Below are 24,732 nucleotides of genomic sequence, written 5' to 3' on the forward strand. Positions count from 1 at the left end.
GCAGCAGTCAGCTGGGCCTGTTTCAGTGCATTGCAGGGGAGGGAGGAGCTGGACTCTGATCAATCCCAGTGTCTCTGGCGGGGAGGGGGCAGGGGGGCGGGCTTCGGCCCGAGGGGCTCTGTTTTGCACATTCACACTGCGGGGCGGGTGGAGGGGGGCGCTCCCCTCTCACACAGCTCTATTGTCACAAACATCACAGCACCGGTCACCACAACCTCTCTCGGACTCCCCCCCACCCCCGCACCCCCGACGACGACGTTGGGGGCGCGGTGGGGGGTGGCCCGATGCCCCAGCCTTTGCCCGCAGATGGCGCAGGGCAGCTGCGAGGTAACCGTCCACAGCCCACCGGCTGGCGGCCGCCTCCACCCCTGACACCCCGGCGGACACTGCCCCCCCCCCGCACCCCCCGACGGCCCCAGCCACCCTGCAGCCACCCGCTGGCTCAGGGACACGCAGCGCCCCGCTCTCTGGCCTACGCGGCCACGGCCTCCAGGATGGCGGGGAGCAGCGTGAGGAGCAGGAGGCTGCCCAGGAGGGGAGGGGGGGCGGGGGGCAGCCCCGCGGCGGCTGCCCGGCCCGGCGGCTCCCGAGTCCTCTCGTACAGGTGGAGCCTGTCTTTGTTGGAGTGCAGCATCTTGACGTCCTCCAGGGCGTAGTAGGCGGCCAGCGTGAAGTTCACGTCGCCCGTGGTGAGCAGGTCGAAGACGCAGGCCTGGTAGTAGAGGTCCTCCACGGGCAGCTTCTCCTTGCACTTGGCCACGGCCGTCTCGTAGGGGAAGGTGTCGGCGGCGGCGGGCGCGGGGCTGGCGGCCGCGGGCCTGCGGGTGCCGGGGCCCTCGGCGTTGGCGCGGAAGGCCTGGAAGTCAATCTGCTGGTTGAGGGGACAGCCGCGCAGGCAGAGGTAGAGGCCCTGGCTGTCCCGGTCCTCCACGGCGTTGACCACCTCCTCCGGCATGCGGACGGCGAAAGTCAGGTACCGGCCCACCTGGCGGACCACGATGGTGGTGCCGATGTACTTGGCCTGGATCTCCACGTGCTGGCCTGACACCTTCTCCGTGATCTTCAGGCTGTTGGCCCCGTGCTTGTCCCCACCGTTCTTGGAGCCATCGGCGAAGGCTGCCGGGAGCTCATCCATCTCAGCCTGGTACACCTTCTGGTCGACGCACTCCTGAAAGTTCTTGAAGATGATGGTGAGCTGGGGGGGAAGGGGGGGAGGAGGAAGGGGCGGAGAAAGGGGGTTAGGTGGTGCTGAGATGGTGGTGGTGGGAGGGGGGAGGGCCCAGGCCCATGCTGGTGATGCTGGGGACAGGAGGGGCCCCACGATGCTCCAATTCCCCATTCTGGTCACCTTTTGGCATCACCTGCATTACTATGCACTTAAATTTTCCCTTAAAACAACTTGTTTTACTAGAGGACAAAGAGGGGGGAAAAAGGAGAGAAAGAGAATCCAAGAAACAGAAACCGAGAAACTATAGAGAACAAACTGATGGTTACCAGAGGGGGTGTGGGAGAGGTGATGGGGGAAGTAGGTGATACGGGTTAAGAATACACTTAATGGGGCATCTGGGTGGCTTAGTCCGTTAAACGCACAACTCTTGGTTCTGGATCAGGTCATGGTCTCATGGTTCGTGGGTTTAAGCTCCATGCTCGGCTCTGTGCTGATGGTGTGGAGCCTGCTTGGGATTCTCACTCTCTCTCTCTCTGCCCCTCCCTGCTCTCTCTCTCTCAAAATAAATAAACTTAAAAAAAAAACTTAAAAAGAATACACTTAACATGATGTATAGAATTCTTGAATCACTATATTGTACAGCTGAAACTAACATAACACTGTATGTTAACTACACTGGAATTAAAATTTAAAACTTTGGCACCTGGGTGGCTCAGTTGGTTAAGCATCCGACTTGGGCTCAGGTCATGATCTTACAGTTCGTGAGTTCAAGCTCCGCATTGGGTTCTGTGCTGACAGCTTGTAACCTGGAGCCTGCTTCAGATTCTGTGTCTCCCTCTCCCTCTGCCCCTCCCCTGATCACGCTCTGTCCCTCTCTTTCAAAAATAAGTACACACTAAAAAAATTTAAATTAAAAACTTAGTAAAAAAAAAAAACACTTGTTTTACTTAAAAAAAAAAAAAAAAAGACTTAGAAAGGGAACTTCAGGTCACTGCCCTAAATAGGAAACCACTGACTGTATATAGAGAGGTGAACTGTAAAAAGAAACACATAGCTAATTAAAAATAAAAGTTCATTATCTATTATAGTAGGCTGAGTAATGACCCCCAAGATATCAGGCCCTAATCCCAGCAGCTGGTGAATGTTACCTTATATGCCAAAGGAACTTTGCAAACATGATTATGTTAAGGATACAAAGATGGAGAAATGATCCTGGATTCTCTGGGTGGGCCCCAAATATAATCACACGTATCCTCCTGAGAGCAGGGAAAGGGTGAATGGACCACAGAAGAAGGGAGATTCTCCACCGAAGCAGAGACTGGAGGGATGTGACCACAGCCCAGGGGTGCCAGCAGCCACCAGAAGCTGGAAGAGGCACTGACCAGATTCTCCTGGGAGCCTCGAGAAGGCCCGGCCCTCCTAACACCTTCGTGTTAGTCCTGAAAGCCTCATTTCAGATTTCTCGCCTCCAAAGCGACGGGCGAATACGTTTCTGCTTGTTTGAAACACGGCGTTCGTGGTATTCGTTACAGCAGCCGTAGGAAACGAATACTGTCCACAGTCACCTAGCACGATCTTTCAAGCTGCAGACCTGCAGCCAAATTCCTTCCAAATGACTGTAAGCCACACGCTGAATGTAACAGACTCCTGCTCAGAGAAAGAATGAGCGGACAGAGGCCAGCAGAGGCAGGGCTCCGTAGGGGCCACCTAGCTGGGCCCTGAAGGTGAGCAGGAGGAAGAGGAAGAGGAGGAAGGCAGGCAGAGGTGGGTTCCATGCTGAGCAGAAGCCCTGACCGGGGCCAGAGCAGGAAGGCCCGTTTCCGCTGGCGCCTGCAGCTGGGGGTGAGGGACTGGGCTCAGCTGCTGGGGCAGGAGCAGGCAGTTAGGTGTTTCCACTAGTAACTGTCCTCCTGAGAACCACAGACACAGGCGCTGTCGCTCCAGTGGGTGTGCTGGGCACCGTACGTGTCACTTCTGGTCCTATGAGGCACTACCAGGGAGAATGACATTCCCTCCCGTTTACAGTGCAGAGAATTCAGGCTCAGAGAGGCACAATGACCTGCCCAAGGTCACACAGCCAGCAACAGGCAGAGCTGGGTTTCGTCTCTCGGTTTCCAGCCCCTGGGCTCTTTCCCGCCACAAGCCCACACAGGGTGGGAGGCCCTGGGAGAAGGGCGGGAGATGCCCGGCCCAGGGAGGGCGTGCGTTTCCCCGTTACCCAGGCTGCAGTGCCAGCCTGCGCCTTCCTCCATTATCCTAACCGGGAAGCCTGCATGGGTTGGAGCCATGAGTCAAATCTGGGAGAGAAACCACCACTCTTCCTTCATTCCTGTTCCCGGGGTGCCAGCTTTTAACCGCTGGTGGCTCCGGGCGCCTCAAAGGCCACTGTCCACCCCCCTTCTCCCCGCCCCGAGCCAAGGGCAGCTGGAACCCGGACTCCAGCCCAAAGCCAGGGAAGCAGGTGGGGTCCTGGGGCAAGATGGCAGCCAGGCCTTTGGGGGCTCCCTGCTTAACCCCCCACCCCTAACCACTGTTCCTAGAGCTTGTCTCCCCACTCTCAGCCACCAGGCCCCAGCCTCCTGTCCCCAAGAGCTGCGCTCCTGGCCAGCTGAGCGGGTAACACACCTCAGAGGGGCTGCAGGCCCAGGGGGTCCCAGCAAAGGGCAGGGGGCTGCTGGTGACACGGATGCCCCGGCTGTGGCTGAATTCTGTGCCTGGCACCCTGGTCAATGCAGCAGCGGATGACTGCCTGGGGGGGCCCTCGGGGTAGAAGCGGGGGTGATGCCGCGAAGCGCTAAAGAAGTTTCTGGTCAAACAGTGGCTGTGCGACACGGGGAAGGCCCAGGCACACTAGGAAGCGCAAGCGGGTCCTGCAGGCAAGGGGAGGAGGCGGGATAGCTGTGGGGGACCTCAGCTCAGGCTGAGCGGGAAGGCCAGGGCTGAGGGTGGGGTCTGGGGCCGGGCCACAGGCCAGTTGGTGCGGCTGCAATTCAGTGGGTGCGGGGTTGGCCCTGCGGCACAGACAGGAGGCTGAGGGGGTAGCAGCACTCAGCTTGGGGCCTCAGAACTACGGAAACAGGCCTGAGGCCTGGACGGGGTGGCCCAGGGGCCACAGAGAGTTCTTGGCTAAGCAAACCAACAGGGTAGCCAGGGCCCAGCTGGGGGTGCCCAGGGCTGTCTCATCGCTGCTCTGTGCGCGCCCCCAACACTGGTAAAGCGTAGGGGTGACCAGGCCGGGAGAGCATGAGGGGCCTGGGCCTTCAGCGAGAAACTCCCCCTTCTCACCCTGATACTCAGAAAGGTGAGGATGAGGGGATGAGAGAGGGGCCGCAGTTAGACTTTTGGGGGCTCCCAGGCTCCTGGGCCTTCCTCCACCCAAAATTTGAAAAGCACATTTTGTGACCTGCATTGCTGTCCAGACTGTTAACAGTCCAGACTGGCTCGTGCTGAGCTTTCCCATCTGACTTTAAAACAAACGAACGCTTCCTCGTGGGGCCCCACGGGGCCCGGTGAACGGTCGGGACTGAGCAGGACACATTCCGCTTGCCCCGTCCCTCCCTGAGGTCACCACCTGGCCCCAGGAAGCGGTGCCCTTCTGGTTTGCTGCGGGATGTCAACAACGGCGGCCGCGCCTCCCCGTCCAGCTTGGAGCCCTGCTCTCGGAGCCCGGGGGCCTCCGCCGGCTGCCGTCGCCGGGCCACCAAAATGGTGACTGCACGGCTCTACCTCCTGCCACTTCCTTCTCTCCATCCTGTGGCTCCAGCCCTGACGTGGAGGCTGCCTGTGGGGGGCCCCGGGGGGTGCAGCCAGGGAGGTCTGGACAGTGGGTGGTCCTGCCGCTGGGGAGGGGGCGAGGGTTGAGGGGCTCTGGTGTCCCTGCCTGGTGTGCCGGTGGGGGGGGGGAGAGGGGGTGCCGCTGCTTTCCCAGTGCCCTCAGCCTCCTGGAACAGGAAAGGCTGCTTTCCCTCTAACCGTCATCTCTCGTGGAGACAGGCTCCTGGAAGAGGCTGCTAGACGCTTCTCGGCACCAGTGCCAGGGACTCAACCACAAGTAACAGCATGAAGGGGCCTGTCGAAAGCCGGGCGGCTCGCTGCCAGCACGGCCACGGGTGCGGCTGCCACTCCTGTCTTTCCTGCCCCCCTGCCCAGAGGGGTCTGAGCAACCCCCCAGCCCCCACCTCGCCAGGCCCAGCACTGGAAGCTGATCCACACCAGGGGAGAGTCCAAGACCCTTCACACTCCAGGGGTGACACACCAAATAGGAGAGTGAGGCAGTGTGACCCAGGGTAAGTTCTAGAGGGAAGGCAGAGGGCAGAGCAGAGACCCAAGTCCCTCTCCTCCCCGAGCCTCGGTTTTCGCATCTGTACAATGGGGTGCTACCAGCACAGTGAGGCTGGGGGCTGGGCAGAGAAGGAAGTCGGGGCAAGTGGGGGTGGGAACCCAGCTAAAATGCCGGCTTTGGTTGGAAAACCCTACATCTCGATCACCTACAAGAACAGTGTTGGACCGGGGCCGGATAATGCCCGGATTCCAGGAAACGAGCCAAGGCCCCCTGGGCGACAGGCGGGCGGAGAACAGTTGGGTTCAAGTGGGCAGAAGAGGCAGGCAGAACGCCCTTGTGGGGAGGCACGAAGGCCCCTCAGAGATAACAGCCCCTTGGCTTCGGGTGCTTGTCCCCAGGCTCCAGGCTGCCCTCCCATCTCTCCCCCAGGCTTCTGCTCCTGTGGCTCCCATCCCCCCACCCCCCTCTGCAGAAGGACTCGGAGGAGGCCCCGCCCAGTGCTCTGGGCAGAGCGGGGCCAACCAAGGCCCAGGGCATCCCGCACCCACCCCAGGCACCCCAGGCCAGCTTTGTTCTCCATCATCAGCCTGGAACTAGCCAGGAGGGGAGGAAGCACCCCTAGGGTTTTGCGCAAACGTTTGTGGAATCAATGAATGAACAAAACCAACACACCTGCGTCGTGGAAACCTAAGGAAACAGGCGCGGGCAGGCCCAGGGCGCTGGAAACGGGCCACCGATGCCTCCACCCGGGTACCCCCTCTGCCCCGAGGCCTGAGCAGACGGGCCCCGTTGCTGTCGGGTGTCCAGCCGGGCCCCCTGGCTGGTGAGGGTGAAACAGAAAGCGGCTGGGCTCTCAGCCTGCTGGGATGACACAGGTGACGCGAGGTCACAGCAGATAGGGGCCTGGTTGGTGGAGCTCTGCGGAAGAGCTCCCTACTTTCTAGAACCTCGAAGCCGGGACAGGAAGAGAGGTGCTCCCATCCCCGTCTGGCACTTCTTTCGGCTACAGGGCCTGGTGGCGGGCCGGCCACAGAGCGCGTCTGAATGGGTGGCACACCAGAACGAAAGGAGGACTGATCCATTTGGTTTGGGGACAGCATTGCTGGGCTCGGGCTCCCAGCGGGTGCCCGTGAAGAGCGGGGGGTGGCATCCAAGGCTTCTAAGCCGAGGCACGTCACCCCAGCCTGTGCGACCCAACAGAATGTGGCCTAAAGGCTATCACTACAGCCGGTCCCCGGTCAATGGGGAGCAGAGGCCCCCGATTCTTCCCACAATTCTCCCCAGGTCTGTGCTTGGCTCTGTTATCACATTTGGTGCTCGCGCTGCCCCGGGTTAGGAGTGGCAGGGCCTGCAAGGTCCAGGACGCTCTCACACCCTCAGCCTCCTCTGTGTGTCCCCGCCAGGACGGGACAGGGAGGCGCGGTCCCCTCCTGCAGTATGTTTGCTGCTGGATTTAGAAGCTGCAGCCTCAGGCTCCTGGCGTTCATTTATCTTGGCTGTCGGGAAGGAGGGAGGTGGGTGGGTGCAGGGGCCGCAGGGAAGGCGGCTGGGTCCTTGATGTGCCTCCCCGCCCCACCCCCCCTGCTTGCGGAGGGCTGAGAGGGCGGACGGGGTAGAGAGAGCACTGGCCACAATTCTGCCGCCCACTAGGCTTCACGGCCCGATGCCAAGACCCTGCTGGGGCATCCACGGGGCCAAGACCTACTTGTTTCCGCCCCTGCCGATGGGCCCAGTAGGAGACCCTCTGGACGCACAAGAAAGCCCCCGGAGTGGGGGGGGGAGGGGTGGCGGGAATTTTCCTGGCTGCCAGGTCACCTCACTGTCCTCCTGGGCGTGGGGGGACAGGAAGGAACAGAAACAGCCTTGTGGACCAGCCTGGCACTGCCCAACAAGCCGCCTCGCAACGTGCTTTTCTTAGGAAAACAGACCCAGTGCCAGCCTGGAAAGCCCTGGGGGCCGCGGTGCGCCAGGCCCCGAGGACGCACACGTACCCTCACCGCCCCCCCCCCCCCCCCCCCCCCCGCACTCCCAGAGCCCATTGGCCTCCTGGCCTCGAGGCTGCGCCCTCTGGCTGGCTGAGTCTCAAGGGGAGGCCACGGGAAGCCCTCCTGGAAGTGGGGAGGGGAGGGAGGACCTGGGGAGGACGGGGGAGTCCAAGTGCTTGGGCCACAGGCCACATGCGTGGCTGCCTCTGGTCCCGCCACCCAGATACTGAGGCCTCCTCGGGTCAGAAGATGACCTGCTCCCAGCGGCCTCTGGGGCTCCAGATGGTTCGGAAACGCCTCTCATGGCAACAAGAACGTGGCTGGTCTAGAGCCCCCCGGCCCAGGTCACTGCTAGCTCGTGGTTCCCAGCCGACCGAGGGTGGAGAAGCGCCTCCCATTTGGGGGCTGGCCCGAGGGAGGAGAGAGAGCTGCGTGGGTGGCCTCTGGGGTGCTCAGTGGGCTGGTTCTCTGCCCTCACCTGTTCCAAGCCACCACAACCCTGTCTGCTTTGGGGCTGTGGCTTCTCAACACAGGCGTGGGGCAAAGGGAGGGCAGGAGGGTACCCCACAGCTCTGCTGACCCCATCAGCATCCTACGGCCCTGGCGTCCCTCATCCCCTCCACGAGCCAACACTGGGGGCTTTAAAAAAAGAACACACGCCTGAACCAATCCACAGATCTGGTGTCATACTGGCCCGGGCGGGGGTGGGGGGTGGGGTAGCCCAGAATCATCATTTCTAAAACTTGTTCAGTTTGTAACTGTGCAGCCATGTGAGATGCCCGGGGCAGGATGTCACCTCCAGGGGCTGGCTGGGTCCGCTTGTCCAGGGCGGATAGGAGTTTGTCCTCTTTGAGAGTAAAAATGGAAACCTATCTATAGAGAGGCTCCTCTTTTATCGGGGTTTTAATACTGGAATTCTACCACAACACAGATTGGGGGCAAGAAAAGAATATCCCACAAGTCCGAAACTGAGGCTCTGGAGAGTGCTTCTAAAATTTGTGCACAAGGTGCCTGGGTGGCTCAGTTGGCTAAACATCCTACTTCGGCTCAGGTCATATCTCGTGGTTCGTGGGTTCGAGCCCTGCGTCGGGCTCTGTGCTGACAGCTCAGAGCCTGGAGCCTGTCTTCGGATTCTGTGTCTCCCTCTCTCTCTTCCCTTCCCCTGCTCACTCTCTGTGTCTCTCTATCAAAAATAAACATTAAGAAAATTGGGGCGCCTGGGTGGCTTAGTCGGTTAAGCGTCCGACTTTCGCTTAGGTCATGATCTCGCGGTTCGTGGGTTCGAGCCCCGCGTCGGGCTCTGTGCTGACGGCCAGCTCAGAGCCTGGAGCCTGTTTCAGTCTGTGACTCCCTCTCTCTCTGGCCCTCCCCTGCTCACGCTGTCTCTCTCTCTCTCTCCTAGAAATAAATAAAACATTAAAAAAATTAAAAAAAAATAAAATAAACATTAAGAAAATTAAAAAGTAAATAATAAAATTTGTGGACGATCATCTCAGGAGGAAATCTATGTTACTCCCAGACCCAGCATTTGTGCTGGTACGGGCGTACGCACGCACGCGCACACGCACGCACACACACACAGAAACTGAGCCTCCTGAAATGTGTCCCCTTACCACATACAATGCATTCACAACTTGCCTTTCCTATCCGTGCTGGATTATGCCATCTTGTTCTACCCTGACCAATTAAAAAAAAGGTGCCATGTGTATACCGGTTCCTGACCCCAGAAAACTGACTTCACAACCCCTGGTGGGCGGTGTCTGGCAGTCTGAGGAATGTCACTCTCCAGGCAGCATGAAGAGGTGGTTCCAGGTTGGCTGATCTCATGACAAAGATTCTCTGGAACATTCCTAACTCACCAGCCCATTTACTGAAAATAAGAACACGGGGGAGGGTGCAGGAGGTGCCTGGGTCTGGGCCCTGGTCACAGCCCGACGCCCACGCCTCAGCCTTACCTTGCTGGTGGCGGTGGCGGCGGAGCCGGGCAGCACAGGCGTGTTGGTGACCTGCACGTTCAGGTAATTGTTGTCGATGAGCGGCCAGGCGCCCTGCACCTTGCAGGTCTGGAAGCGGTCTGTGAAAGTCCTGAGGTGCGGGTCCCCGAAGAGGCCGCAGTGCGTGTAGTTGGGGGCCGCCGAGTGCTTGTGGAAGCTCTTCTCGTAGTGGCAGATCTCGGGGCTGTCGGAGCGCTCCTGGCTGTCGCCCGGCGGCGGAAGGGTGCGCAGGCGCGGCTGCGACGTGGGGCCATCCTTGGAGCAGTTGTACTGGCTCATGAGGTCCTCTATGCCATGGACGGCCGAGTGGTAGGCCAGGTCGCCCCGGCAGGTGCGGGCCGTGCGCCGTGTGCACAGGGCGTAGGTGCGCAGCGCCGCGCAGAACTCGGGGGCGTCCTCCGAGGCCGGGGAGTGGCTGCCCGCCGTGGCGCTCCAGAACTCAGAGTTGCACTTGAGGATCTTGCACGGGGACGTGGCTGTGGGGAAAGGAAGGGACGCTCCGTCAAGGTCACTGGGCCAGCTCCGGCCCCCTTACCCCTGGGGGCCAGCGCCCCAGGCACACGCACAAGGACGTCTCTTCCCAGGGGGCGCCACCGTGCCGCACGTTGGCACGCAGATGGCGAATAGTGCCCGCAGGTGGCAGTGCAGTGTGCGACCTGCCCTTCCTAGCCTTCTGCCCAGAATGACCCCGAGTGGCCAGACGAGCAGGTCCGCCCGCCGCCAGGGCTGGTGGAGGTCCCTCCCACTGTCCCCAGCCTGTAAGGAGGAGTGGTCAGTGGGCAGCAAGACTCTGCGAGCTCGCAAGCCACCCTGCGGCGTTGCACATCTGCTGACGCCTTCACAGCGATCCCCAAATACTGAAGCTCGACTATTCAGTATGTGTCCTGGCCTCTACTACCGTGTGACCTTGCAGAAATCACCGGACTTCTCTGTGCCTCATTATACTTCCGTAAAACGGGACAATATAGTATGTACCTTATGAGGCTGCTCAGCGTGTTACGAGACTAAAGACGGCAGTGACGCAGATCAGAAGCTCCATGAATGTTGGCTAGTTGACTCTAGGAGCTTTGGTCACAGAAGACCTGGGGCCACCCTGTCTGAAGAGCAAGAGAAGCGTCCCTGTCGGTCGCCACAGCTCCATCCCTCCTCTATCCTGCTCAGCTCCACAAGCTGGGAAGCAACGGACAGTACTAACCTTGGATCTGCCTTAATTCACATTTCTTAAAAAGTCACCGACAAGCTTTGAGGCCTTAGCGGTAATTAGCTACAAGTGACCGCACCTGAGAACTGGGGCTTTGACACACCTGCATCTTGTACCCGGACACGTAGCACCTGCCCTTTCCCCGCCTCCCAGATTTCTTTGCACAGTCCATCTGGCTTCAGTGACCAGGCGTGCAGCCCGGCAGCAGGAAGGAACCTTCTAGGCAGGTTCAAGCAGCAAAGGGGCTGGCGGACCAGTTGGGGGGGGGGGCGGGGCAGAGGGGATGTGGGGGCAGCTGCAGCCCGGTGCTGGAATGATCAACAGGAGAATTGGGCTGTTGCTTCAGCCAGTCCTGCCACTAGCCTGGCTCATGAACCCTTGGAAAAATCAGTTTGCTCCTCTGGGGCTGGCTCTTGACCTATAAAATCAAGCTGCAAATAAAGGCAGGGACAGAAGTGCTCCCGGGCAGGCGAAGGAAACAACCACCTGAGAACCTGTCACCTGGATAGCCTGTCTCTGGGGGGATCTATGCCCCCACGGCCACCTGCCGGAGCTGAAGCTGACCGGGCCGGCTCACACCCCTGGCGGCCGGCGCTCCTCTCGTCCTAAAATTCAGGCCCCTCCCCGACTTCTCTTGTGTATGTCACACTACTGGCCAATTTGGGGGTTTCAGGTGGAAACTGGGTGGCCATTTTTTTCTTTTGAGACGTTTTCTTTCTTCCACGTGTATTAGGACGAATAAAACCAATACGGTAGAAAAGCCATGGATTTTTCCATTTTAATAGCTTTAAAATTGAAGACTTCAGCAGACCTGGCTAATAAAACGCCACCTGGGGGACGCGGGAAAAGCTGTGGGTGAGAGAGCCACCCCACCCCCCACCCTGCATGGTCTCCCTCCCACAGGGATGTGCTCCTGGGGGCAGGTGTCCTTTGAAAGGCAGCTAGAAGATTCTCCAGCCATGCTCTCTTCGTGTTTCTTTTCTCCTCCCAATTTTTTCTTAATGTTTATTTATTTTTGAGACACACACACACACACACACACACACACACACACACAGTGAATGGGGGAGGGGCAGAGACAGAGGGAGACAGAATCTGAAGCAGGCTCCGAGCTGTCAGCACAGAGTGCAACGCGGGGCTTGAACTCACAAACACTAAGATCATGACCTGAGCCCAAGTCAGAGGTTTAACCGACTGAGCCACCCAGGTGCCCCTGCTGGAAGACAGCCAAGACCCAACCTGGCCAAGATGCTAACGTGGACTATGTGAGAGAAGGCAGAGGAGCCCCTTGTGATGGAGGGGAGGGGAGAGGAGGGGAGGGGAGGCTTTCTCAGGATCCTGGAGACACGATACCAAAGAAAGAAACTACCTGAAAGGGACACAGGTCAGTGCAGAGTGGCAGCCGCCTGGGCTATGCCCACCGCTCGGCCACCAGCCCCGGGGGCCTGGCCTGCCGCCCGGTGTGGGTGCCCCTCCGGCCCTCACCATGCCCGAAGTGGAGAGGGACCACCACCAGCCCCTTTACAGCCAGATCACTGCAGCCCACGCACGGCTTGCACTGGCCTCCACTCCCGCCAAAGCTGACCCAGGGACAGCAGAGGGTAAAGTCACGGCTCCTTACTGTCTCAGGCCGGGGCCTCACCTCAGCCAGCCCTCCTGGCAGCCCCGGGGTCAAAGCCAGGCTGGGCATGGCTGCTTCTCTTGCCCAAAGTCTCCCTGAAGAAGTGGAAGCAGGATTTGAATCTGGACTGTTGGACCTGAGAGCCCATGCCAGGGGGAGGGGTGGGGGGGAGGGGGGCATTTCCAAGTCCTCACATAATTAGCACATTCACGATCGCCTCCGGCATCCGCCCAGCGGTTCAAGGGTACACTTCACCGCAAAGCGGCCCTCAGCCTCTCCCTGAGGACCCCGCCAGCTGGGAGCCCCGCGGTCTGCAGGCTCTCTGTGGCCTGGTCCCCAGTTCCCAGGGGCCCCACCTCAGGGTACGGCCCACAGGTTGGCCAGGGGCTGGAAGGCAGGGGTCAGGAAAGGGGCCTAGGGCAGGACGTGGCTGCACACAGACAATGTGGGACAGGCAGGGTGTCTCACCCCTGACTCTATTTGTGGCTCTAACCCACTAATGGGGGACCCCCCCAGATGGTGATGACAGTCTAGTATCTTCGCAGCCCTGAAAATGGCCCCGAGCAGGGTCCCGGCCGCAAGCTCTCCAGTGTGTCTGGACTTCATGCTTGAAATCGTATGGAGATGCCCTGAAAGGGGGTCCCTCACATGTTCTGGGGATATCAAGTGCTATCTGCCGGCACAGATGTGACCCTTGATACTCCGTTCAGAGCAGCGCGCCTGGGGCATCACACTGCACACCAACCGACTGGGCGGGGGTTGCGGGGGCGGGGGGAGCAGAGAGAGGGGTCAGCTCTCCCAAGGAGTGAACCCTAAGCAGCCCCGGGGGGGCTGTCTCTCTGTCTCTCAGTTCAAACTCCGCAGGGCTCCTTCACCTGCTCCCCTCCCCTTCCCAGAGCCGCTGGGAAACGGCCACTGGCAAAGCAGCCCCGCCCACCACCCATCACCGGGTGACCCTGAGGTCGCTCTTGGGCTGCCCTTGCACCCAGGAGCCAGGCCTTCCATCTGAGGCCAGGTCTCCACAGAGGGGAGCTCGTCCACACCCCGCTTCCCCTTAAGTCCTGCCCATCCCGATTCTCAGCCATCGGCAGAATGTTCTCGATGCTGTCACCCAGGACCAGGATGGAAATGGGGAGGTGTGAGGGTGACAGCGGCCAGGTGGTGTAGTGGGCTGTGGGCACTGGAGGGAGAGTGTCTGGTTCAAAGTCCCGCTCTGTCCCTACCAGTAGTTGTGGCAACATGATTCTACCTCAGTTTCCTTATCTGTGAATTGGGGGTAGCACCTGCCTTAGGGAGCTGCTAAGGATTAAATAGGATGCACTGAGCGGGCCCGGGACCCAGTGGGCATTCACAAACAGGGGCCCTGACAAAGGTCGCAGAGGGAGATGACCTCCCGCACCCCCACGGTGAGGTGAGAGGTTAGAAATCACAGGCGGGGACAGGAAGGGGACAGGAAGGGCACTGGAGCGTCCCTCCCTCTACCCCTCCCTGGGCACCACACTTCCCAAGGGGGGCACCCGGGATAACTTTGCCGCTACCTCACTCCCCACCTTTCACCAGGCGTGTCCGCCCCAAATTCCTACGCTGCAGCCCCAGCCCCAGTGTGACGGTACTTGGATTGGTGGGGGGGGGGGCTCTGGGAGATGATTAGGTTCGATGAGGTCACGAGGTGGAGCCCCCATGATGGATTAGGGCCCTTCTAGGAAGAGGCACAGGACTCACACTCTGCAACGTGAGGACGCAGCGAGAAGGCGGCCGCCGCAAGCCAGGAGAGCTCTCACCGGATCCAAAGGCGCTGGCACCCTGACTTCCAGCCTCCAGAGCTGCAAGCCTTGCTCCCGTCTCTCCTCCCCTTCCGGGGCCCTCCCGCACCCACCCCTGCAGAAGCCACGCTCACTGGAGACATTTGTGTGGCCAGAGGCCAAAAGATCAGGTGGGCTCCACTTCACCTGATTCCACTGTCCCTTCTTCTCGCAAGGACCTGTGGTCACACAGGGGTGACCCAGGCTGGGACGACTCTCCCGGCTCTTGAAGGGGGAGAGGGCGTCCAGGAGGCAGAGACGAACCCAGTTCTCATCTCCCGCTGGGCGCCCCTCTGTCCTGCCAGCCTGGGTGACCCAGTGTCCGTGTGTGGCCCTTCCCCCTGCCCCCCTTGTTGCCAAGGTGGCCCACAATGCCTCTTCCACCCATTTCCTGGCAACTCTGGGTCCCAGAGCACAGTTTCCACAAGTTCCCTTTACTCCTGTTAATGAATAAATGCACAGACCCGGGGGTCCGTGAGACCAGGCAAAATGAAGGCACTTGCAGTTGCCCTGCTCAGAGACCACACCGGGGTCAAGTCCGTGCCTGTGACAGATTGAGTGTCACCGGGCAATGCCGACTTGGAGATTCTCAGGAAACGGGGGACCTCACTTTGAAGGGCAGTAGTGGTGGGGAGGGTTTAATGGGATGTGCTCTGGGGGCAGATGATCGTGGTCAAATTCCAGCTGTGCTGCTCAGTGGCTGTGTGGCCATGGGCCATACGTTATGTTTCTCTGTGCTCCCGGAATACATCAGTGCCTTGGTCAGTATCTATTTCAGGGACCAGTGGAGCTGACGGCAGCAAACCCTGAGAACACTGAAGGAAGCTTGGCGGAAGTCACTTTTGTGTTAACTTTGGGTAAATGATCATCTGTGGGGGAGGCTAAGGTCTACGTATCACCTAACGTGTACTGAGCGCTTACTACGTACGATGCGTTGTACACGTATCTCCATTAACCTTATGACAGCCCCAGGACTACCTGTTATCCCCATTCCACAGACAGGCAAACTGAGTCCTAGAGGCATTAAACAGCCCCCTCCTCCCAGGTTCTCTGACACAGGAGGCAGGTAAACCAGGGCACTCAGCCCTGAAGCCATTCGCTTTCTCCTCCTCTTTCACCTTTTGTACTTGCACGCACGCGCGCGCGCACACACACGCACCTCAGGTCCAGCCCATTTGCTGTGAGGCGACAAAGACAGTAAAGAGGAGGCTCTGCTCTTGGGTGCAGGGGGGGGACACATAGGCCGGGTCTCATCTCCAAAAAACAATAATGATAATAATAATGCCCAGACTTCCTTCACCTGTCAGACTGCAACTGCTTGAACGCCAGGCCCTCACTGCTATTCTGAATCGACGGGCAGGAATTTTACCTTCATTTCATAGATGCGCATACATCTGGCTCACACAGCCGCAGGCTTTGAGGCTCTTTCTACACTTTTCTTTCTTTTTTTATTTTGTTTTTTTTTTTGTTTATTTATTTTAGAGACAGAGAGGGAAACAGAGTGTGAATGGCGAAGGGCAGAGAGAGAGGGAGACGCAGAACCTGAAGCAGCTCCAGGCTCTGAGCTGTCAGCACAGCGTCCGATGCGGGGCTTGAACCTACCAACCGTGAGATCATGACCTGAGCTGCGGTTGGACGCTTAAACCGCTGAACCACCCAGGCGCCCCTCCTTGTATGCTTTTCAAAGCACATTTGCCATACCTTTCTTGGACACCAGCCAAGAATGATCCAGGTCCTGAAATCCCCAAAAACAACAAGATGCGTTTTCTTTGACCATGCCCAGTTCTTGATGCACAGTCATCGCTGCCTGCCTGTCCCCAGGGCCGTGACCATCCTCCAAATGGATGGCAAGGCCTCCCTGCAGAAAGGCCAGCATGGAGATACAGGCGCAAGTCCTAATGCAAAATGACACCCCCCGCCCCCACCCCCGCCCCCGCCAATTGCTGGGTTTCCATAGCTGCCCCGAACCCTTGGGGGACTTGAGCCAGCCTTTCACACCTTCCTGAGAGTTTAAGGGGAAGTCCAAGTACCTCCCACCACAGCTGGAGGAGCTATCGCTCAGGGTGAGGGGGTACAGGAGTGACTTCCAACAGGTCAGTGACTGCCTGGGACCAGAGTTGACGGCTCCCGTCCCTCCCTGCCTCCTCTCCAGGTGGTAATGCAGCTCTCCAGGGCCGGTCTGCCCAAAGTGGTCACGCATGAGTCGTCATTTCCTGGGGGTCGGGGAAGGGCTTTGGGCACGCCTGAGCTGGAGGGGCCCCCACGGGTGGCGAGCCGAGGGGCCCTTGACCTCTAGCTGGAGTCCTCCGGCAGCCCCATATCCACTCCACTAAATCACGGGCTGAAGGCCACCCCGGGTCAGGGACCTGAATGTAACCTGGCCCAGCATCAAAAGGAAAAGCTCGTAGCTGCGGGGTCACCTGCCAAAGAAACCACAGAGGGGCTGATTTTTATGTACCGCGTCTTAAAAAAAAAAAAAAAAAAAGAGAGAGACCTTCATTCCAAGCAGGAAACCTCGGACTTCTTTCTGATGTGAATGTCCAGGGAAGGAAGCAAGGAGAGGAAATTGTGCGAGTTTGAAACAGAACAAACTCCAACTCCCGCGGGCAGAAGGGGACACCAGTGTTCAGGGCAAGCCGCCCTTGCTGCTTCTGGGGTGACGAGAAGGCCCCGCCTTCCCCCTCCCTGCCTGGCTCCTGCAAGCGGCAAAGGGGATCCTTCTGGCCCGCTGGCCACCTCTGGGCGCATCCAGGACAGCCCTGTGCACAGGGCCAGGGGATTAAGAACCTGATGGGAAGTAAGAATTCCTCCCGAGCTTCATTTCCATCTTAGCCACTCCGGTCCCCGGGCGAGCCTCCCCCGGGCCCTCTGCTAAACCCTTGGGACCTGGGGCTCCACCTCAGACACCCAGGGAAATGCAAAGCTGCCGCACAGAACTTTATGCTCCTTAGAAGCACATTCCACGGGTCTGGGTTTGACCCAGGCCTCTGGAGACTGAGAACTTGAGGATGAGATAGCAGGGACACACGGAGGGGAATGCAGAGGTAAAGCCGGTGGCTGGCTGGGACTCATGACAGGGAGCCCCCGAACTCCCTCCAGCGCCCCCTGAGGTGGGTGATTGGCTTTAAGGGTGGGGTGTAGGCAAAGCCTGGGGGAGTGGCCCCTTCAGGCTCAGACGGGAGACACCCCCTTCCCCCAACCCCGGGCAAACATCAGACTCATCTGTTTCCAACTCTGCAGTTGGGGCGGGCATCCCTTGCCTCTCTGTGCAATCTACTTAATCAAGGTCACTTTATCTATGAGCACATGGTGACCAAACTATGTTGGTTTCTCAAGACGCGCCATGGAGTTTTAGAACCCGGGGCCGAGAGCTATCAAGTGTCACTGTCACTGGTTGCCACCTCGAGGCAGCCTCCAAGGCAGAAGCAGAGACTCTCCCTGTACCATCCGTCTCTGGTGGGCATCCGGCCTCCACTGCCACCACCACGGGGAATCTGCCAGGGCCAGGCTGGCCCCTCCTGCTCTGGACAGGTCCAGCTGTGGATCCGCATCTGCCTCCGGGCGAGTCCGGGGGCGGGGGCGGCGGTGCTCGGCTCCTCCAGAGCCACCCAGAAAAGTCTCAAATGTTAACCACCCTGCAAATATTAAGGACGGTCCCCGGCTCCCCTGTGGAGCCCTGGCTGCTGTGGGCCTCACGGAACGGACTGTGTCATCCAGCAGAGGTGTCCCCTCCTGCCAGCAGACCCCGAGAACAGGGGTCCCTCATTTTCCACACCCTACACTCAAAGCATCTTAGGAGGCTTGATGCCTTTTTACTTATTATTATTTTTTGTTTATTCACTTGTGAAAGAAGGAGAGAGAGAGAGAGAGAGAGAGAGAGAGCAAGCAGAGGAGGGGCAGAGAGAGAGAGAGAGAGGGAGACACAGAATTGGAAGCAGGCTCCAGGCTCTGAGCTGTCAGCAGAGCCCAACACGGGGCTCGAACTCAGGAACCATGAGATCACGACCTGAGCCAAAGTCAGATGCTTAACTGACTGAGCCACCCAGGTGCCTGATTTGATGCCTTTTTGACGCCCCCAACCCAGTGCTCTGCAGGGTCTCCGGGGGAGGCTGGGGGCTCCCATGTGCCCTGACACCCCACATATGTAACATTTCACTTTTTGGGGAGGTGGGCTCCGGACCGCCTCCTTGGTGCGCTATGTGCCAGTGAGAGAAATCACAGCCTCACAGCCTGCCCAACTTTATTCCTTTCCTGTAACGAGCCGCCTCTCAGAAACAGACGGGGGCTGGAAGCTCGGAGCCGGCGGGAGGGAAGTATTTATGCACCAGTGCGGCATTAGCTGCTTTCAGAGACCTCCTTTGAACTGTTAATCAAGCCCAATCTTTCAGAATAATAGCCTGATTATTACCGCCCTGTTTGCATAACAAAGAGGCCCAATAAAACTTATTTCACTGTGCACCGAGGGGGTGTGAAGGATCGCCCTGAGAAGCGAGTCTCAGGAATGCGGCGAGCCGCTCCGCAGCCCGAACCCAGGAATAAAGACAATGCAATTTGCCACCAAGAAAAGCCCAATAGACCAATAAATTACCCGCGTGCAAAGGGATTAGATCAGGTTTCAGTCGCTGTGCGGAAGGAGGGGTGGGGTGAGCGGGGAAAGGGGAGAACCTGCCTCCTCTTAAAGGGGTAGTGCTCGTTTTGAATCCAAGCCCCACGGTCAAGCTGGTTCTTTCCCACTCTGGGGCTGGCATGGCCCCTGCCTGGAGTCATTTACTTGCTGGAAGTTCTGGCCCCTACCCTGCGCTCCTCGCTGTTCCCGCAACAGCCGCAGGTCGTTTCTCTGCTCAGGTGGGGAGAGCTAGCAAACTTCTAGAATGCGGACCAGACACGTTTCATCATCAGAAGACTAGATCACAAGAAAGATGTAAGGATGGAGGCACCAGAGGGACCAGGGAAGGCAGCAGTTCAGCCAGGTCCTGGAGGGCCGGGGGGACCGGCCAGCTGGGGCGAGACAGGTGCGGAAGCACAGGGCCTCCGACGCAGCGGAGGCTGGCTGGAGGTGACACGCTGCTTGCATGCCGGTAGCAAGTGTCGCTCAGCTCCAAAGTGCTTTCCTCGGCTGTGTGCGCGCGTGTGGGGGGACCCGGGGGGATTTCAAATCCCTTTCCTCTCGTCCCCCAGCTCTGTGAGACTCCACCACAAGGGGGCGCTGTCCTCAGGCTGTTTCATCACTGTGCTTTCATAGTACCCTCCACAGAGACCTGGACCCCAGCTTCTCTCTTCCTTTGCCCCCCAGGCGAAGTCGCTTCCTACACTGTGTGTGTGTGTCCCTCCGTGGTCCCCGGTGGCCTTTCCGGTGCTCCCACAAACGCCCAACAATCCCCTACATTAAGGTCTCCCCGGGGAAACCGCTCACGTGCTTCTGTTACCCTGACCGGACCCTGACGTACCAGCCTACGGATTTCAGACTAGATGCGGTGGATGGCGGGGAGCCCCGCGGTAATTTTCAGGAGGTGCATGGCATGATCATAATACTATTTTAGGAGGTGGTGGCTTTGGTCGGGGTAGAAGCAGGCAGAGCACATGCACAGTGAGCGGTCGCTGCTCAACCTCTGTGGCAAGGTCAGCACTGAAGCCTGCAGCCTCCTGGTCCTGTCCCCTCGGCCTGTCCCCCCCCCCACCCGGACAGCAGAGGCCCTGGGGCTCCCCTCTTACCATCAAGCTGTGACAGGGGGTCCTGAAGGAGGAGGGGAGGGCAGCACCAATCCAGGAGCGCAAGCCCCCGCCGGCACTCAGCATGGGGACAGCTGGCCACTCCCCACCCTCTTCGGGAATCAGGGAAGGGGACGCGATCAGATCTAGTGCCAACATGTGGCAAACTGGCCTGGGCGGCGTTCTGGAATCTTCTTAAGAGACGCCTAAAGCACCTTGGCACCTAGGTGGCTCAGGGGGCAACTGAACATCTGACTTTGACTCAGGGCATGATCTTGCGGTTCGTGATCAAGTCCTACATCAGCTTTGGATCCTCTCTCCCTCTCTCTGTCCCGCCGCCACTCACACGCTCCCCAAAATAAATAAATATGTAAATAAAGAGATGTCTAAAGCTGCCTGTTTGTGTCACTCCTGGCGTAAACATCCAGGTGTTTGCCATCAGATGCCTACAGGCACACAGCCAGGTGACACACTGAGTATCTCATCAGGTGCAGCAGATATCACCCTACTTAACCTGCAAGAAGCCAGAAATAATCATCTTTTTTTTTTTTAGTTTTTTTTTTTTTTTAATTTATTTCTAGGAGAGAGAGACAGCGTGAGCAGGGGAGGGTCGGAGAGAGAGGGAGTCACAGACTGAAACAGGCTCCAGGCTCTGAGCTGGCAGTCAGCACAGAGCCCGACGCGGGGCTCGAACCCACGAACCGCGAGATCATGACCTAAGCGAAAGTCGGACGCTTAACCGACTAAGCCACCCAGGCGCCCCAATAATCATCTGTCCTAAAAAGCATTCCTCCCTACGCAGCCCAAGCTGGTTTGGGGGGAACTGGCCCTGGCTGTGAGTCCCTTGAAGGCGCTGGGACTTTTCTGGAAACCTCGTCATCCAGGAACTGGCCTGCAGGTGAAAGAGCCAGGCACAAGGAGAGACTCTTAACTGGTCTAGGAAGGGGAAGCAGGGAGACTGGGGAGCTTGAGGGTTAAGTCCCTGCCCAGAGTGGGAAGAGGTGACCGAATGCCACCCACTGAGCTGAGGCAGGAGGCACTGCCCCCTTGTCACACTCAGCCAGGGCTGCTCTGCCCCAGCCACCACACGCGCCAAGCTGCTGCAAGGAACCATGCCGAGTGCCAAGGAAAAGGGCACACCTCAGCTTTCCAAACTGGGCACCCAGCCCCCCCTCACACGAGGCCACGTGGGGCCAGATCAATGGCAGACAGGATATTCAGAAGCGCCAGTGTTCACCAAGGGCCACAAGCAGACCTGCCGGTCAGGTGGCTGCGGGCTTCTCTGGGTTAAAAGGGAGCCCTGATGGGGGCGCCTGGGTGGCTCAGTCGGTTAAGCGTCCGACTCTTGATTGCGGCTCAGGTCATGATCTCATGGTTCATGGGCTCGAGCTCTATGTGGGGCTCGGCGCCGGCAGGGTGGACCTTGCTTGGGATTCTGGCTCTCTCCTTTCTCTCTCAAAAGAAACAACAACAAACTGAAAAGAGGGACCCATGATGACCAAGGGCTGCACCGGGTGCAAGATTCGAGCGCAGTCCCGCCTTGTCTTTGGGCGTAGAACTAAGCTACCCCCGGGGTTCCACCGGTTCCGGGCAAAGTCATCACTTTTCAGCTATCAACGAAGCCTTCAGGTGAGCAGCATGTTCTTCCTGCTTGGAGGCATCACCCCGCTTCCTGAGCCCAGGGCTGGCTCTAGAAATGATCATTTTCCATCCTCGCTCTGCCTCCAGCAACCCCCGGCTCATCTGCTTGGCCGCTCCAGATCCAGATTCATTTGAAGTGGCTTTTTCTCCCTCACCGCCATCCGCAGGCAGGGCCCCCCACCCCTCATGCAGTGGGAGGGCACACGCACGCCAGCTGGGCACACGCCCGGCCGGCGCACACATGTGTGGGCCTGTGTTCATGGGACATTCCTTAGCATGGGGAGCAATAATGGGCTCCTTTCTGCGAGGACCTGGGTGCAGACGGATCACTTTAATAGGCGTCTCGGTATTTCGACTGCTCGGGTGAAATGGTGCATGAAATGAATAAATAAGCAAAACCCAAAAGACATAAATCTGACTTGGGAAAATTTGCACCCTGGCAGCCCTTGCCAACTTATTTGCCTGACCTATGGCTGGATGGCATCTCCTCTGAAATGCTAAGCCGGAGACGGACAGGGAGCAGAGAGGGCCTTCGGGACGAGGTAAAAGGGCTCTAGGTCCACAGAACAGGCGGTCAGCGATTCACTCTGCTATCTGGGACCTCCAAATCTGGGGTCTTATTTTCCCCCCACCTGGAAGCACAAACTCGATTATGCTACGAAGCAAATCTAAGGTTTATTCACAATCTGGTACATGTGAAAAAGGGGGGGTGTCTGTGTTCTACCCCGGCTCTTGGTCACCAGCTAGCTGTCAGGCAACCTCTCTGACCCTCTGTTTCCTCTTCGGTACGGTGATGTTCGTGAGGAAGGTGTGGTGACTTCACGAGGTGGTATACTTCAAGCGTTTGGCGAAGTGCCCAGTATACCGTGGCCGCTCGATAAACGAGGAGAGCTTTAAAAATTATTGTTCTCCTTCAAATGATCATACTTTGGAGAGAACAGTGTAAGGTATTATGTCTCAAAGGACGTTCACAATCTTTAGTGATGTGACAGTTGTCTGTGGGAGGTAGGAATTTGGGTTATTTTCATGTACTTATTTACCCTTTTCAGTGTTTGCCTTTAAAAAAGAGTATTGCTTTTATAACCCCCCAAAATTATTTTAGAAAAATTATTGGGGCATCTAGGGGAAAAAAAAACCCTGTGGCCTCTGTCTCTTGAGAAAAAACCTAACAGAAATGCAAAAAGACCCAAGGGCCCTTCAGTTACCAGGATGGCTCTGTGTTCAGCAGGGAGAAGGCACAGAAAATGCAGTTCTGTCCTTATAGACAGAACTGGTGATTTAGAAGAGGCAAAACCCCAAGACCTGCGAACCAGTGAAACCAGGAGGAATCACAGGTGTCTGCAGCCAAGGGGACAGGCGTCTAGGTCATTGGATGGATGGCACTTGACCCCAACAGACAGCACTGAACTTGGGCCTTGATCAGGTGGGCATTCATTCCCCTTCCAAACTGGGCAGTGGAATCGGACAAGGAAGGCCTGGGGGCTGCGCCCAGGGAAGGTGGGGTGGGTGCTGGCAGAGTAGAGGGGCACGCACGCACGAAACGGAGCCTGAGGATGTTCCAGAAGCCACGCGAATGAGGCCTGCCAAAAGCGTGGGGCCAGACATCAGAGGGTCCTCCCTTTTGGATGCTTCAGAGGGCTATGAGGAAGGATGAGCTCCTGAGCAGAACTTCTGTTCTAAAAGGGGGTTGGGGGGGAGGGCTAGAGGTGGCTCTTAGGGCTGGACAGCTGTTTGTAGCAAGGTGACAATGGGAACAGGCAGGAAAAGGTGATGGAAGGAGGCCCAGCCCCAAGCAACTGGATTGAATGGAGACGCCCACTTGACATTCAGGGTCTCAAGGTTCTGGGCTGCGGGCTCCCAGGCGCTAGTCCCGGAGGTGGGGGTGGGTGGTGGGTGGGGGGTCCGGCAGGGAGGAGTCTAGGCTGACCAACCATCTTGGTCTGAGAGGGTTGCCACGGACTCAGGATTTTCAGCTTGAAACCTATAAGAGTCTGGGGGCGGGGCGGGGGCGGGGGGGGGGGCGGGGTGGGTGGGAGATACTAAGATGACCTGGCCACCCTAGAAGAAACTGCCTGCAGGTTGAATTCAGCCGCGCAGGGAAACAGCATGGTGGCTAATCACTCCCCCAAAACACCAAGCTGGGGTTCTCCGCCCAGTTCTGCCCAGCGCCTTGCACATTTCACTAAAGAGACGGTTTGGCGCAGGAACCACAGATTCCCCAGCGCGCACAATGGTCCCCACCCCCATCCTCTCACCTCCACAGGGTCCTGGGGCCCCCTCCTCCCCATCTCACGGAGCATCCTCACCTCTGCCTGTCCCCACCTCTCCTCTGAGAAGCGGGCGACTGGAACCTCGCAGACAGGGTTCCCTTCTTCAACCCCAAGTCCAGAGATCCTCTCCTCACCTCGGGGACCAAAGGATTTTACATCTCACTCTCCCCGGAAGCCCAGGCTCTGCCCTGCAGACCTCTTCTTAGCTGCTAACTCGCTCGGCTGTCATCGGGCTCTTGCAACCAGGCCTCACTTCATTCTCTGTCTTTGGGACACAAAGTCCCACTGGGAAGACAAATATGTGGCAAGCAAATGGACTTGCTGGCCACGTTTCTAAACAGCGGCTCTGACAGCGCTATTCTCATCTCCATCATGACATAGATGCGCTCGGACAGAGCAGAGAGCCTTGGCCTCCCTAAGCCTTAGTTTCTCCCGTGAGGATTAACGTTTCTGTGACAGGTGCAATCTAAAAGGAAAAGAAACGAGGGAAGAAGAAAGACCGCGGGGCAATAATTCTTAGAACGGCAGCCCTCACACCTGAGCGTGCATCAGAACCCCCTAGAAGGCCTGGTGAAGTACAGAACCAGGGTCCCACCCCGGAGCACGGGCTTCAGTGAGTCTGGGGACGAGGGGCCTCCCAAGGGAGTGTGGTCCACGGACCACGCTGTGCTCGGAGTTCAGCATCCACATGAAGTTAACGGGAAGATGCCAGCGTGTCTACAACATAGGTCTTTGATGGGTTTCTCTTAGAAATCTGAGGGGCACCCGGGTGGCTCAGTCGGTTAAGCGTCTGACTTCGGCTCAGGTCATGATCTGGGTCATGGTCATGATCAGGTTCTGGATTCCAGCCCCGCGTCAGGCTCTGCGCTGACAGCTCCGGAACCTGCTTTGGATTCTGTGTCTCCCTCTCTTTCTGCCCCTCCCCTGCCTGCGCTCTCGCCCTCTCTCTCTCTCTCTCAAAAATTAACATTAAATTTTTTTTTTTAAAAAACCGGTTCTGTTAAGTCACAAAGCTTTCAACGTCTAAGAAGGATCTATTAGGTCTTGAACAAGATGTTA

General features: G+C 58.2%; 1 protein-coding gene across 1 annotated transcript in view; it reads right to left on the minus strand.

Moving 5' to 3' along the window:
• Nucleotides 1-435: 435 nt before the first annotated feature.
• The window catches only part of RGMA (repulsive guidance molecule BMP co-receptor a), a 45,096-nt gene continuing 20,799 nt past the window's right edge, over nucleotides 436-24,732 (minus strand). Inside the window, exons 3-4 of the mRNA XM_039217673.1 lie at nucleotides 9,391-9,905; nucleotides 436-1,195 (exon numbers count right to left, since the gene is read on the minus strand). Coding sequence (XP_039073604.1) covers nucleotides 473-1,195; nucleotides 9,391-9,905 — 1,238 coding nt within the window. The 3' untranslated portion in view covers nucleotides 436-472. The remainder of the gene's footprint in view (nucleotides 1,196-9,390; nucleotides 9,906-24,732) is intronic.

Source organism: Hyaena hyaena, unplaced genomic scaffold, assembly GCF_003009895.1.
Source record: "Hyaena hyaena isolate Hyena2069 unplaced genomic scaffold, ASM300989v1 scaffold_702, whole genome shotgun sequence".
In the NCBI taxonomy this organism is placed as follows: domain Eukaryota; kingdom Metazoa; phylum Chordata; class Mammalia; order Carnivora; family Hyaenidae; genus Hyaena; species Hyaena hyaena.